The 14,354-nt window shown below is 47.3% G+C and overlaps 1 protein-coding gene across 1 annotated transcript in view; it reads left to right on the top strand.

Moving 5' to 3' along the window:
- MFAP1 (microfibril associated protein 1) overlaps positions 1-9,384 on the top strand; it is a 72,848-nt gene extending 63,464 nt beyond the window's left edge. The window contains exons 8-9 of the mRNA XM_075342794.1: positions 26-115; positions 8,263-9,384. Coding sequence (XP_075198909.1) covers positions 26-115; positions 8,263-8,445 — 273 coding nt within the window. The 3' untranslated portion in view covers positions 8,446-9,384. The remainder of the gene's footprint in view (positions 1-25; positions 116-8,262) is intronic.
- Positions 9,385-14,354: the final 4,970 nt, after the last annotated feature.

The raw sequence follows: 14,354 nt of genomic DNA, 5'->3' as shown, positions 1-14,354 counted from the left end.
TTAATTCTGCATTTTGATTCTTTAGGATGAAGATGAGGATGTGTACAAGAGAGATTTCAGTGCTCCTACGTTGGAAGATCACTTCAACAAAACCATTCTGCCTAAAGTTATGCAGGTAACCACTTATTCTACTATGACCTCCCCCTTCCTCCATGGTTCAGTTCAGCATTTAGGTATGCTTCCATTACAGTTCTTATTTCTAAAAAAAAAATAATTTTAAAACCATTGAACAGGTTACAACGCGCTATAACCACTCTTCTTCTACTGGTCCTGTGTCGCGGTATATAACTTGGACATTATTTTTTCTTTCATATTTTGTCACATTAGCAAAACTGCTACAATGCATTATCTTATATCATGTTACGTAAAGGGAATATGTCACCAGGTTTTTGCTAGTTAATCTGAGAGCTGCATAACATAGGGGCAGAGATCCTGATTCCAGTGATGTGTCACTTACTAAGCTGCTTAATCAGTGATTTTATCACTACACTAATCAGCAGTAGATTAGAGGACTACTTGGTTTGCCGCAGGTAGTCAGTATATTCATGAGCTCTGTATAACTGCTAGATCTGCAGCAGAGAAAACATTCATTTTATCAAAATGACAGCAAACAGCTCAGTAAGTGACAAATCGCTGGAATCAGGGACTATGTCTCTACATTTTTCTGCTGTCAGTTGGGGCAGCAAAAACCTGGTGACAGATTCCCTTTAACCGTGCACAGTGTAACGTTTATGGACTTCAGGGAATGTTGGATGAAATCTGCAGATTTATAAATTCAGCTGTGCAGTATAATCCAGGCTGTAACCCATGGCGAGTACAAGTAATGCAATACATGTACCCAGCTACTTAACTTTTCATTTAATGAAAAATGTTAAAAAAAGGAAGCTGCAAATATAAAATATATAAATGTAAAATATATGCAATATCAAGCTTTAGGCCTCATTAAGGATAACGTTTTTCAGTCCATGTGCACATGAGCTGCGTGTGGACAGCACGGGGAACAACCTTAAGCGACATTTTCAACATGCTGTAGACCAGACAATGCTATATTTTAATTGTCAGAAGTCTCCTGATCCCATCCGTGGATACAGGAAAAAATAACTGGAACAGAGAAACGCAATAGGGTCTTACTCAGTAGGGAAATTGATAGTTATCAGAAAAGGCACACTAACCTTTGCGGGTTGTGAAACAGTCACACCTCCTTGATACACATGAAGTGGTGGTGATCTGCCGCAGCCCCAAGGAGTAGATGTAGATATCCAAGGTAGAAGAAATCGGGTTTAATGCCGCACTGAAATCACGGATTCCAGGGTTAATTTAATTCCTTTACTGTTTATACAAGTCAACGCGTTTCAGAGATATATCCATCTCCTTCATCAGGACATCAAAGGAACAATAATCAATAAGATTATTGTTCCTTTGTTGTCCTGATGAAGGAGATGGCTATATTTCTTTATCCTTCCTTTGGGAGACCCAGACCATGGGTGTTTAGCTTCTGCCTCCGGAGGACACACAAAGTACTACACTTAAAAGTGTAGCTCCTCCCTCTGAGCTTATACACCCCCTGGTAGCCAGTCCTAGCCAGTTTATTGCTTTGTCTCAGGAGGCATACATCCACACATGCATTCTCATCTGATTTGTTTGACTTTTGGAAAGAGTTTGAAGAAAAGCGGGTCCATGTCTGGACTCCCGGCATGTCCCTTCTCACCCCACTGTGTCGGCGGTGTTGTTAAGGTTGATTTACAAGGCTGCAGCCTTACATGCCGTGCTCCTTCACCATCCCTTCTGGGCTCTGGCTTGAAGTGGGAGCCAGCACGGTCTCCATGCCTGGCAGGAGTCCGGTCTCCATCCACAGCCCCTTGAGGATTCTGTTGGACCGGAGCACTCATCCCCAGGGACATGGCCCTGCGTCTCAGCAGCTAAGTACCTGAGACGTTTATGTTGGGGGTCCCGGTCCCTTATTGTAACGGGAGAGTATGCTGTATGTGATTGTTTTAACTTTTCCGGCGGGTTCTCTAGCTTTTGCCTGAGAACCGCGCCGATGGTGCCTGCTTGTCGGCCTCGCCGCTTAAATTTAGGCCCCAGCTTCGCCGGAGGCCTAGTTTCATTTTCCTGCCCTCGCATGTCACTCATGCAGAGGGACAGGTTCGGCTCCTCCCGGCGGCCGTTCTACACAGGGGAGGGACACTCCCCACTGCTGGGGCGTCCCTCCTTCCCTGCAGGTCTCTATAGCCCTCCAGTTCCCGCTCTTTTATAGGAACGCCCTCTTCTCAGGCAGAGTTCACTCTCCTCTGGGACATCTTGCATTCTGCATCTCTGCTGAGGTGCTGCGACTGGGGGACCGGGCTTCGGGATCTGGAGGGCACACAACACCGCGCTCAGCAGTCTGGTAAGCCACAGCAGGTCTCTGGTTGTGGACCTCTGTATATTTTCCCTGGGGTTCATTCTCTGCAAAGCCCCCACTCCAGCAGCATGTCTCACACAAGGAGCAAGGCTCCAAAGCTTTATTCTGCATGCACTGCATGTAAGCTCCTGCTGCCTGAGCCGAGCACCTATCCACATTGTGATGTCTGCTCTAACTTGGCGGTGCCACAGCCTGGAGTCTCACCCCCAGTGGTCTCTCAGGCTGCTGCTGCACCTGTGGCTGAACCCCCGGCCTGGGTAGAGTCCTTTTCTAGGTCCATATCCCAGTCATTTGCTGAGTCCATGGGACTTTTATCCAGGACTTTGATGAATATGCATCAGCCTCCCTCACAGGGTGCCTCTAATACTCTTGACAGAGGACTCCTATCCTCTGACCTCCGTCCATCGGAGCTCACGGAGGATTCATCATCTGATCCCAGACCCCGTCCTTCTAAGAGAAGGCGCAGGGTTTCCTCCCCATCCCATGGCTCTGTCTCAAGAGCTGACTCTCAAGATGAGGAGGATGCCCTCACTGGGGGCTCGGAGGCTATGTATCCCATCGATTTCTCTGAGGGTGACTCAGATCTTAGTGATTTGATTGCTTCTATTAATTCTGTGCTGGATCTCAATCCGCCAGTGTCAGAAGAGCAACTCTCTTTGGCAGAAAAACATCAGTTTACCTCGCCTAAGGCCCGTTTCACACGTCAGTGAAAAACAGACGTTTTTCACTGGCGTGTAAAACACGCACATGTCCCTGCGTGTGCCGAAAATCACGGCACACGTGGGTTGTCTCAGTGCAATCCGGGCTCCGTTCTCCGTGGCCCGTGATTGCACTTAGAGATTCACTCACCTGCGCCTGCTCCCGCTGTCCGTGGTGCTGAATCCTCCCGCGACGCAGCATCCGGCCGGCGGTGACCCCTGCAGGAGCTGCTTCCGGGTCGGCTGTGTCGCGCATAATGAATATGCGCGACAGTAATCAGCCGGTACAGAAGGAGCAGAGAGAACAGGCTGCAGAGGACATCGCTGGACGCCGGGTGAGTTAAAATGTTTATTATTTTAAAAGCACGTTTTTTTCTGGCACGTGTTTCACGGACCACACCACTAAGTGGTCCGTGGAACATCAGTGATGCCAGAAAAAAATGGACATGTCTCCGTGCAGCAATCACGCACACGCGGGTACGCTGCATGGAGACACGTGCAGTGACAAATCACTGACGTGTGAGCAGACCCATTCATTAGAATGGGTGTGCGTATGTCAGTGATCCTGGTACGTTTAAAAAAAAAAAAAGCACAAACGTACCAGAATCACTGACGTGTGAAAGGGGCCTTAGAGAGTGAAGAGTGTGTTACTTAACCACTCCAGTTTTCAGGCCGCTGTGACCAAACCCAGGGCCTGCCCTGACAAACGCTTTCCAAAGCGTGGTTCTGATGACCGGTTTCCATTTCCACCTGAGGTGGTCAAGGAGTGGCCTCACTCCCCAAAGGTAGACCCTCCGGTGTCTAGGCTCTCAGCCCGGACCGTTGTGTCGGTGGCTGACGACACCTCACTTAAGGATTCCACTGACCGTCAGATTGACCTTCTGGCCAAATCTGTGTATGAAGCTGCGGGGGCCGCGTTTCCCCCGACTTTTGCAGCAGTGTGGGCTCTCAAAGCCATCTCTGCTTCTCTAGAGGAGATGCATTCCCTCACCAAGGAATCTATGCCTGAGATGGTTACCTTAACTGCTCAGGCTTCAGCTTTTTCATCCTATGCCATGTCTGCCATGCTAGAGGCTGCTCACCGCACTGCGGTGGCTTCAGCTAATTCTCTTGTTATCCGCAGGATTTTGTGGCTTTGAGAGTGGAAGGCAGATGCTTCTTCCAAGAAGTTTCTTGCTGGGGTCCCTTTTGCTGGTTCACGGCTGTTTGGTGAACAGCTGGATGAAATCATTTAAAGAAGCTACTGGCGGGAAGAGTACTTCTATGCCACAAACCAAGACCAGGAAACCCGCCCAGGGTAGGAATCAATCGAGGTTTCGTTCCTTTCGTTCCTCCAACTGGTCATCCTCTAAGCCTTCCGCCTCGTCCGCTAACTGAGCCAAGGATCAGAAATCCAACTGGCGCCCAAAAGCGCGTCCGCAGAAGACCGCAGGAGGTTCTGCCACTAAGGCAGCTTCCTCATGACTCTCTGCCCGCTCCAGCCACGTCCTTAGTCGGTGGCAGGCTTTCCCACTTTGGCGACGCTTGGTTAAAGCAAGTCTCCGATCAGTGGGTGAGAGACATCATATCTCACGGCTACAGGATAGAATTCTCTTCCAGCCCTCCAAACAGATTTTTTTTCTCTCAACTCCCCCCTGCTCCAAGGCCGCCGCCTTCTCGCAGGCCGTGGCGTCCTTGCAGGCAAACGGAGTGATTGTCCCAGTTCCCGCTCAGGACTGGTTCAGAGGTTTTTACTCAAATCTCTTCCTAGTTCCAAAAAAGGACGGTACCTTCCGGCCCATCCTGGATCTCAAGCTTCTCAACAAGCATGTCCGGGTGCGGCATTTCCGCATGGAGTCTCTGCGATCAGTCATTGCCTCTATGACCCAAGGGGAGTTCCTGGTGTCCATCGACATCAGAGATGCCTATCTACATGTGCCAATCGCAGTGTCACATCAGCGTTGGTCACGTTTTGCGATAGGAGAGGATCATTTCCAATTCGTGGCTCTCCCCTTCGGGTTAGCCACGGCCCCTCGGGTATTCACCAAGGTCATGGCGGCAGTGATTGCGGTCCTGCAACTCCAGGGGTTAGCAGTGCTTCCTTATCTGGACGACCTTCTGGTCAAGGGTACATCCAGCGCAGACTGTCAGCGGAGTGTTTCGCTCACTCTCGCCACCCTAGCCCAATCCGGGTGGATTGTCAATCTTCCCAAATCCACTCTGACTCCGACCCAGAGTCTCACGTACCTAGGGATGCAGTTCGAGACTTTGCCGGCACTTGTGAAGTTGCCCTTAGATAAACAGCTGTCACTCCGGTTGGCGGTGCGCTCTCTCCTGAGGCCCCGCCGTTATACCCTCAGGCGTCTGATGCAGGTGCTGGGTCAAATGGTGGCCTCCATGGAGGCGGTTCCCTTTGCCTAGTTCCATCTGCGTCCTCTGCAGCTGGACATTCTCCGCTGTTGGGACAAGCAGCCTTCCTCCTTACAGAGGTTAGTGGCTCTGTCGCCACGGACCAGGAGCTCTCTTCAGTGGTGGCTTCGACCCCTCTCCCTGTCCCAAGGGCGCTCCTTCCTGACTCCGTCCTGGGTGATTCTCACCACGGATGCCAGCCTATCCGGCTGGGGAGCGGTACATCTCCACCACAGAGCACAGGGCACTTGGACTCCGTCCGAGTCAGCCCTTTCAATCAATGTGCTGGAAACCAGAGCTGTGCTTCTAGCTCTCCTAGCCTTTCACCACCTGTTGGCGGGCAGGCACATTCGAGTCCAGTCAGACAACGCGACAGCGGTTGCCTACATCAATCACCAAGGCGGGACACGCAGCCGCCTGGCAATGTTGGAGGTCCAACGCATTCTTCAATGGGCGGAGGACTCCAAGTCCACCATATCGGCAGTCCACATCCCTGGCGTAGAAAACTGGGAGGCAGATTATCTCAGCCGTCAATCCGTGGACGGTGGCGAGTGGTCCCTGCACCCGGCAGTGTTTCAGTCAATCTGCCGCAAGTGGGGCACTCCGGACGTGGACCTAATGGCATCCCATCACAACAACAAGGTTCCGGTTTACGTGGCTCGCTCCCACGATCCTCAGGCCTTCGCCGCGGACGCTCTGGTTCAAGACTGGTCCCAGTTTCGTCTGTCCTACGTGTTTCCCCCTCTAGCTCTCTTGCCCAGAGTCCTGCGCAAGATCAGAATGGAGGGCCGTCGAGTCATCCTCATTGCACCGGACTGGCCCAGGCGAGCTTGGTATCCGGACCTGCTCCAACTGTCCGTGGAGATGCCGTGGCATCTTCCGGACTGTCCAGACCTGCTCTCGCAAGGTCCGTTTTTCCGCCCGAATTCTGCGGCACTCAAATTGACGGTGTGGCTCTTGAGTCCTGGATTTTGACGGCTTCTGGTATTCCTCCTGAAGTCATCTCCACTATGACTCGGGCCCGTAAGTCTTCCTCTGTCAAGATCTATCACAGGACTTGGAAAATTTTCCTGTCCTGGTGTCGCTCTTCCGGCCATTCTCCTTGGCCATTCTCGTTGCCGACCCTTCTGTCTTTTTTACAGTCCGGTCTGCAGCTAGGACTGTCCCTCAACTCTCTCAAGGGACAAGTCTCAGCTCTATCAGTGCTGTTCCAGCGGCGTCTCGCCCGGCTGGCTCAGGTCCGCACCTTCATGCAAGGTGCGTCTCACATCATTCCGCCTTATCGGCGGCCCTTGGATCCCTGGGACCTTAACTTGGTCCTCACGGTATTGCAGAAACCCCCTTTCGAGCCCCTTAGGGAGGTTTCTTTGTATCATCTTTCTCAAAAGGTGGCCTTTCTAGTTGCCATAACTTCTCTCATGAGAGTCTCTGATTTGGCTGCGCTCTCCTCGGAGTCACCTTTTTTGGTTTTTCACCAAGACAAGGTAGTTCTCCGTCCGACCCCGGACTTTCTTCCTAAGGTGGTCTCTCCCTTCCACCTTAACCAGGATATTTCCTTGCCTTCCTTCTGTCCGGCCCCTGTTCATCGCTTTGAGAAAGCGCTGCATACTCTAGATCTGGTGCGTGCTCTCCGGATCTATGTGTCTCGCACCGCTGCGCTTAGGCGGTGCACCTCTCTTTTTGTGCTAACCACAGGGCGGCGCAAGGGTCTCTCTGCTTCTAAGCCGACCTTGGCCCATTGGATTAGATCGACCATTTCGGACGCCTACCAGAGTACTCAGGTGCCTCCCCCGCCGGGGATCAAAGCACACTCGACCAGAGCTGTCGGTGCCTCTTGGGCTTTTAGGCACCAGGCTACGGCTCAACAAGTCTGTCAGGCTGCCACTTGGACTAGCCTGCATACCTTTTCAAAGCACTACCAAGTGTATGCTCATGCTTCGGCAGATGCGAGCTTGGGCAGACGCATCCTTCAGGCGGCTGTCGCCCACTTGTGAAGTTAGGCTCCGCCTACTTCTTAGTTTTTTCTGTTTATTCCCACCCAGGGACAGCTTTGGAACGTCCCATGGTCTGGGTCTCCCAAAGGAACGATAAAGAAAAAGAGAATTTTGTTACTTACACCGTAAATTCTTTTTCTTATAGTTCCTTGTTGGGAGACCCAGCTCCCTCCCTGTTGCCTGTTGGCAATTTTCTTGTTCCGTGTGTTATCGCCGGCTGTTGTCGTGGACAGAGTCTCTGGTTGTTCCGGTTCTTACTTGGTTCTACTTGTGGGTGGCTATTCTCCTTCAGCTTTTGCACTAAACTGGCTAGGACTGGCTACCAGGGGGTGTATAAGCTCAGAGGGAGGAGCTACACTTTTAAGTGTAGTACTTTGTGTGTCCTCCGGAGGCAGAAGCTAAACACCCATGGTCTGGGTCTCCCAATACGGAACTATAAGAAAAAGAATTTACGGTAAGTAACAAAATTCTCTTTTTCTGAAACACGTTGACCTGTATAAACAATAAAGGAATAAAATTAACCTTGGAATCCGTGATTTCAGCGCGGCGTTAAACCAGATTTCTTCTACCTTGGATATCCCCATCCGTGGGTACACAGCTGCACAATATCCCGTCACGTTTGTAATTTTGCAGATGTGACCGGTCCAACAGTGACCATGTTTCTTCATAATCTCTCCTCTGTATAACTAATCAGTCACATATTGTGTGGATGCACTGGTTTCTCTTTGTATAGTAAAAAAAAATATCATAAACCATTTCTCTGATCTTTTTAAATCAGGTCAAAAACTTTGGTCGTTCCGGTCGCACAAAATACACCCACTTGGTTGATCAAGACACAACTTCTTTTGATTCAGCTTGGGGACAAGAGAGCGCCCAGAATACTAAGTTCTTCAAGCAGAAAGCGGCTGGAGTGAGAGATGTGTTTGAGAGACCATCTGTAAAGAAGAGGAAAGCAAATTAATGGATCTTCTTCAGCGTTTTTTGGTTTTTTTTACTCCCATAGATTTGCTAATACTAAAGCTGTAAAGAACATTTGCTTTTTTGTATAATATTGACATGCCTATTGGCTATTTTCATTTTGGCCACTCTGTAAATATCTTCCTTGGACCATGTATATAGATTTTTCATTTACAATCTGAAATGAGGGTCTGGTTTACTGAATTATTTGTTGCTGGACAGGAGACATAAAGGAGTATTTTGGGTGTCAAGTGGCATCAATTGTTTTCTGTCAATATGTATTGTGGATGCTATTAAAGTGAAGAATAATGCAAGCTATTGGCTGTAGTGTCCAGATGCATGGGGGCTCCAAAGCACCAACATTGATGCCAAAGTGACCTTCCCCGCTCCCAATTTCTCTCTGTATATAGGTGGTAATTAAAACCGCCAGTGTAAAAAGATGATTATGAATCTCTACTTTTTAATGGTTCTGACCTCATGCGATGATAGAAATGTATAGATAGATTTGTGCTTATTCCCAGCGATGTTAGTCTTTTAAAAGGAAAAAGGACCCAGCTCCCCTGTAACATTGGCTGCGAGCGTGCCAGGAGCAGGGAAGAAGCCGGGTGACTACATGGATAAAATAAAAAAAAAGAAGAAAGAACTTCCAGCGTCTAAAAACATCTTCAAACTTTATTCCATAGATTTAAAATGAACGGATCCATAATAAAGAAAGATACTTTATTACTTCTGTTCTAAAGAGACTCTGTATGTAGGGGGTGGATTCAAAAACTCTATTTATTCAGCAGTTTTACTTGGGTGTTTGAGTTTTAATGTTTTTTTTTTTCTTTTGTATGTTTTTAAATTACTCTGAAATATTTTAAAAAAATGTACATAAAAATGGCAAAAATTACATATGTGACCCCACCATGATGAGAACCATAATAAACAATATAAAAATGTACCATTAGAGGTAACCTGAGTCTAAATAAAACTATTTCAATAAGTCATAAGGCTACAGTGCCTTAAAGTGTTCATACCTCGTGAAATTTTCCACATTATACCCACTAACATCTATGTGATATATGAACACTTAAGTAGCAAGTATTTATGAAGTGTAAAGGAACTAATACATGGTTTTATAAATATAAATCTGAAAATTATGAGGTGCATTTGTATTCAGTCCCCCTGAGTCAACACTTTGTAGGTCCATGTTTAGCTGCATTTACTGCTGAAGTCTTTTGGGGTATGTCTCTACCAGTTTTGCACATCTAGAGGCTGAAATTTTTGCCCATTCTTTTCAAAATAGCTGTAGCTCAGTGAAATTGGATGGAGAGAGTTTGTGAACAGCAATTTTCATGTCTTGCCACAGATTCTCAATGGGATTTAAGTCAGGAGTTTTACTGGGCCATTAAAACACTTGAATATTTTCTGATATAAACCATCCATTGTAGCTCTGGCATACGTTTAGGGTTGTTGTCCTGCTGGAAATTGAACTTACTCCCAAGTCTATTGCAGCCTCTAACAGGCTTTCCTCCAGGATTGCCCTGTATTTAGCTTCATCCATCTTCACATCTCTGACCAGTTTCCCTGTCACTGCTGAAGAAAACTATCCCCACAGCATGATGCTCCCACCACTATGTTTGATGGTGGGGATGGTGTTTTCAAGGTGATGTGCAGTGTTAGTTTTCCTCCACGTATAGCATTTAGCCCAAAGAAATTGTACTTTGATCTCATCTGACCAGAGCACCTTCTTCCATATGCTATGTAAGTGACACAGCTAGCATGAGGAAGAAGGTGCTCTGGTCAAATGAGACCAATGTAAAACTATTTGGGTTAAATGCAAAACGCTACTTGTGTTAGTATATAACATAAAATCCCAATAAATGTGTATGCGTGAAACATGGAGAAATTATTGAAAGGTTCGAGGTATGAACACCATTCCAAGGCATGTATGTTAACGTTTTTTCAGTCAGAGTGTTCTTGTAAATAACTGACATCGCGTAGACAACAATAGGGTATGTGCACACAGCGCTGTTTATGTTTAATCTTTCTTTATTAAAGTAGACAAGAGAATTTACAGGAAGAAAAAAAAAAGATTCAAATACGTGATTACTTCATGTCAACTTACAGAGAAGAGTATAAGCCACATCCTAACTAACACCTCTTCTCTTACTATCAGAAGGCACACATATGACATGTAACCACCTTTTATAATACAGACAATCTCCTTCCAATTGAGAACTACACCTCAAACAAAGTGAGGCTACTGCCGAAAACAAAAAAAGAAAAGGAAAAAATTTGAAGATTTAACGAGAACTAGAGAGAAAGGAAAGTAGCAAGGGGGAAAGATAAGGAAAAGAAGAGAAGGAAAAGGGGGGGAGAAGAGCAACAGAAAGAGAGGGAGGGAAGGCATGGTAGGGATTACCTCCCCAGTACTCGGGCCGCTACATTGGACTAACTTAACACTAGTCATGCGTTACCAATAAGGTTCTGAAATGGTAGAGAATCAAGAGCCAGGGTCCAGGGGGTCCAGATCCTAAGAAATGTATCCACTGAGTCATTGGTTTCTGCCGTTAGGGACTCCATCCTGTGGATGATGGCCATCTCCGCAAACCACTCCCTCACAGATGGCACCCCAGTCGATCTCCAGTATCTCGGGATCACCATGCGTGCCGTCGTAAGACAGTATCTCAGAAGGCCCGCTTTCTGTGATTTAAGCGATCCCGGGAGAATTGAAAGCAGCGCCATCTGAGGGGAACCCACCAACTGCTCTCCGCAAATCACAGCGTATGCTTTGAACACTGACCTCCAGAAAGGTTGTATCAATGGGCAGTCCCACCATATATGCAGCATTGTCCCCCTTACCCTTCCGCACCTCCAGCAGCTATCTGAGACCCTGGGAAATATTGCGTGTAGAGTATCCGGGCACCTGTACCAACGGGTCAGAATCTTATAATTTTTTTTCCTGTGCTGCACAGGCGATGGAAAATTTATGAGTGAGGATAGGGGGGTACTTCCAAACCGTGCAAAGTCTGGGCTATCCGTGTGTCCTCACCCCTCCTCCAACCTAAGAAACGCTCGACTCCCATCCCTGGGGGGAACTCCGGGTTAGAGAAAAGCGGTGAGAGTGGACCAGGACCCCTTGAGAGAGATCCCCGCCTGCATTCAACTTCCCAGACCCTCAGGGATGCCCTGAGAAACTCCGCCTCTCCATCTATCCGTCCCCCCCGCAGCGGTGTGATCCATGGGAGGAACCGCAGGGGCGTTTCGGACCAAACCTGCTCCAGACTCACCCATTGTTTAGTGCTCCTATTAAATTGCCAATCCATTAGTCTCAGCAGAAGAGACGCCTTATACTTTTTAAAGTCTGTCAACCCTGCCCCCCCTTCTCCCTTACCTCTACTCAACACTCTCCTCCCCACCCGAGAGCTCCTCCCTCCCCACACAAATTTGTTAATAATTGATTGTATTCTGGTGAAGAAAAACGATGGTAGTGCTATAGGGGCAGTTTGAAAGATATATAGAAAACGAGGGAGAACATCCATCTTGATGACATTAATACGTCCAAACCAGGACAGTTTCTGTCTATCGATTTGTTTAAGATCTCTCATAGTGCGTTCCAACAAAGGGAGGTAATTGAGGTGAAAAATCTTGGTACTGTCCCGTGGTACCGCCACCCCCAGATAAGTCAGGGCCGATGTCTGCCATCTAAAAGGAAAGTTGGATGCAATATGATCTACTTCCCTCCCCGGCAGAGTGAAATTCAAGGCTTCTGATTTATTATAGTTAACTTTAAAGTTGCTTATATGTCCAAAGTTCTCAATTTCCTTAACCAAGGAGGGAAAGGATATGTGGGGCTGTGTAATGTATAGGAGGAGGTCATCTGCATATAATGCCGCTCTACAATGATGCTCTCCCACCTCTATCCCTTTTAAATCTGGGTTCTGTCTAATGGCCAAAGCCAAATGCTCCATTACGAGAACAAATAGGAGGGGGGATAAGGGACAACCCTGTCTGGTACCATTTTTTATGATAATTGGCGCGGACAAGGACCCATTTACCTTTATTCTGGCAGTCGGTGTACTATAAAGGGAGGCCACTCCTCTAAGGAACCTGTCACCTATCCCCACCTGTCTCAACGCTGCCAACATGAAACTCCAGCTGACCCGGTCGAAGGCTTTCTCCGCATCTATGGAAAGTAAACACATAGGTAGTGCCTTTGCCTTCGCCCGAGCCAGCAGAAGAAACGTCTTATTCGTGTTGTCTCTTGCCTCTCGGCCCCCCACAAAACCCACCTGGTCCGTGTGTATCACTTTTGGAAGCAAAGGTGCCAGTCTATTGGCAAGAGCTTTTGAAAAGAATTTGACATCTATATTAATCAATGATATGGGACGGTAATTGGAGACATTAACCGGGTCCTTCCCTGGCTTCGGAATTACACATATATGCGCCTCTAGAGACTGAGGAACAAAAGATACTCCAGCAGGCACTGAGTTAAAGACCCGTGTCAAAAAGGGGACAATTTGTTCCCTAAAAATTCTAAAAAATGTAGTTGTAAAACCATCCGGTCCCGGGCTCTTACCTACTGGGGTGTCTCTGATAACCGAAGATATCTCCTCTTCCGTAAAATCTGACTCCAGCGTCTCAATTTCTGATAGCGCTAGCCTAGGCAAGGCAGTCCGCTGGACATAGTCCTCAATCTTATTATTGAGTGCCGTCGGTGACATATCAGTAAACTGACCCTTTATGTTGTACAGGTCCCCATAAAAGGCACGGAACTGTTCAGCTATTTTAACCGGGTCCTGAATTACAGTTAGGTCCAGAAATATTTGGACAGTGACACAAGTTTTGTTATTTTAGCTGTTTACAAAAACATGTTCAGAAATACAATTATATATATAATATGGGCTGAAAGTGCACACTCCCAGCTGCAATATGAGAGTTTTCACATCCAAATCGGAGAAAGGGTTTAGGAATCATAGCTCTGTAATGCATAGCCTCCTCTTTTTCAAGGGACCAAAAGTAATTGGACAAGGGACTCTAAGGGCTGTAATTAACTCTGAAGGCGTCTCCCTCGTTAACCTGTAATCAATGAAGTAGTTAAAAGGTCTGGGGTTGATTACAGGTGTGTAGTTTTGCATTTGGAAGCTGTTGCTGTGACCAGACAACATGCGGTCTAAGGAACTCTCAATTGAGGTGAACCAGAACATCCTGAGGCTGAAAAAAAAGAAAAAATCCATCAGAGAGAGAGCAGACATGCTTGGACTAGCAAAATCAACAGTCGGGTACATTCTAAGAAAAAAGGAATTGACTGGTGAGCTTGGGAACTCAAAAAGGCCTGGGCGTCCACGGATGACAACAGTGGTGGATGATCGCCGCATACTTTCTTTGGTGAAGAAGAACCCGTTCACAAGATTAACTGAAGTCCAGAACACTCTCAGTGAAGTAGGTGTATCTGTCTCTAAGTCAACAGTAAAGAGAAGACTCCATGAAAGTAAATACAAAGGGTTCACATCTAGATGCAAACCATTCATCAATTCCAAAAATAGACAGGCCAGAGTTAAATTTGCTGAAAAACACCTCATGAAGCCAGCTCAGTTCTGGAAAAGTATTCTATGGACAGATGAGACAAAGATCAACCTGTACCAGAATGATGGGAAGAAAAAAGTTTGGAGAAGAAAGGGAACGGCACATGATCCAAGGCACACCACATCCTCTGTAAAACATGGTGGAGGCAACGTGATGGCATGGGCATGCATGGCTTTCAATGGCACTGGGTCACTTGTGTTTATTGATGACATAACAGCAGACAAGAGTAGCCGGATGAATTCTGAAGTGTACCGGGATATACTTTCAGCCCAGATTCAGCCAAATGCCGCAAAGTTGATCGGACGGCGCTTCATAGTACAGATGGACAATGACCCCAAGCAT

The sequence above is a fragment of the Anomaloglossus baeobatrachus genome, chromosome 4 (assembly GCF_048569485.1).
Source record: "Anomaloglossus baeobatrachus isolate aAnoBae1 chromosome 4, aAnoBae1.hap1, whole genome shotgun sequence".
Taxonomy (NCBI): domain Eukaryota; kingdom Metazoa; phylum Chordata; class Amphibia; order Anura; family Aromobatidae; genus Anomaloglossus; species Anomaloglossus baeobatrachus.
Note: the sequence above shows the minus strand (reverse complement) of the source record. Positions and strands in the feature narration are given on the sequence as shown.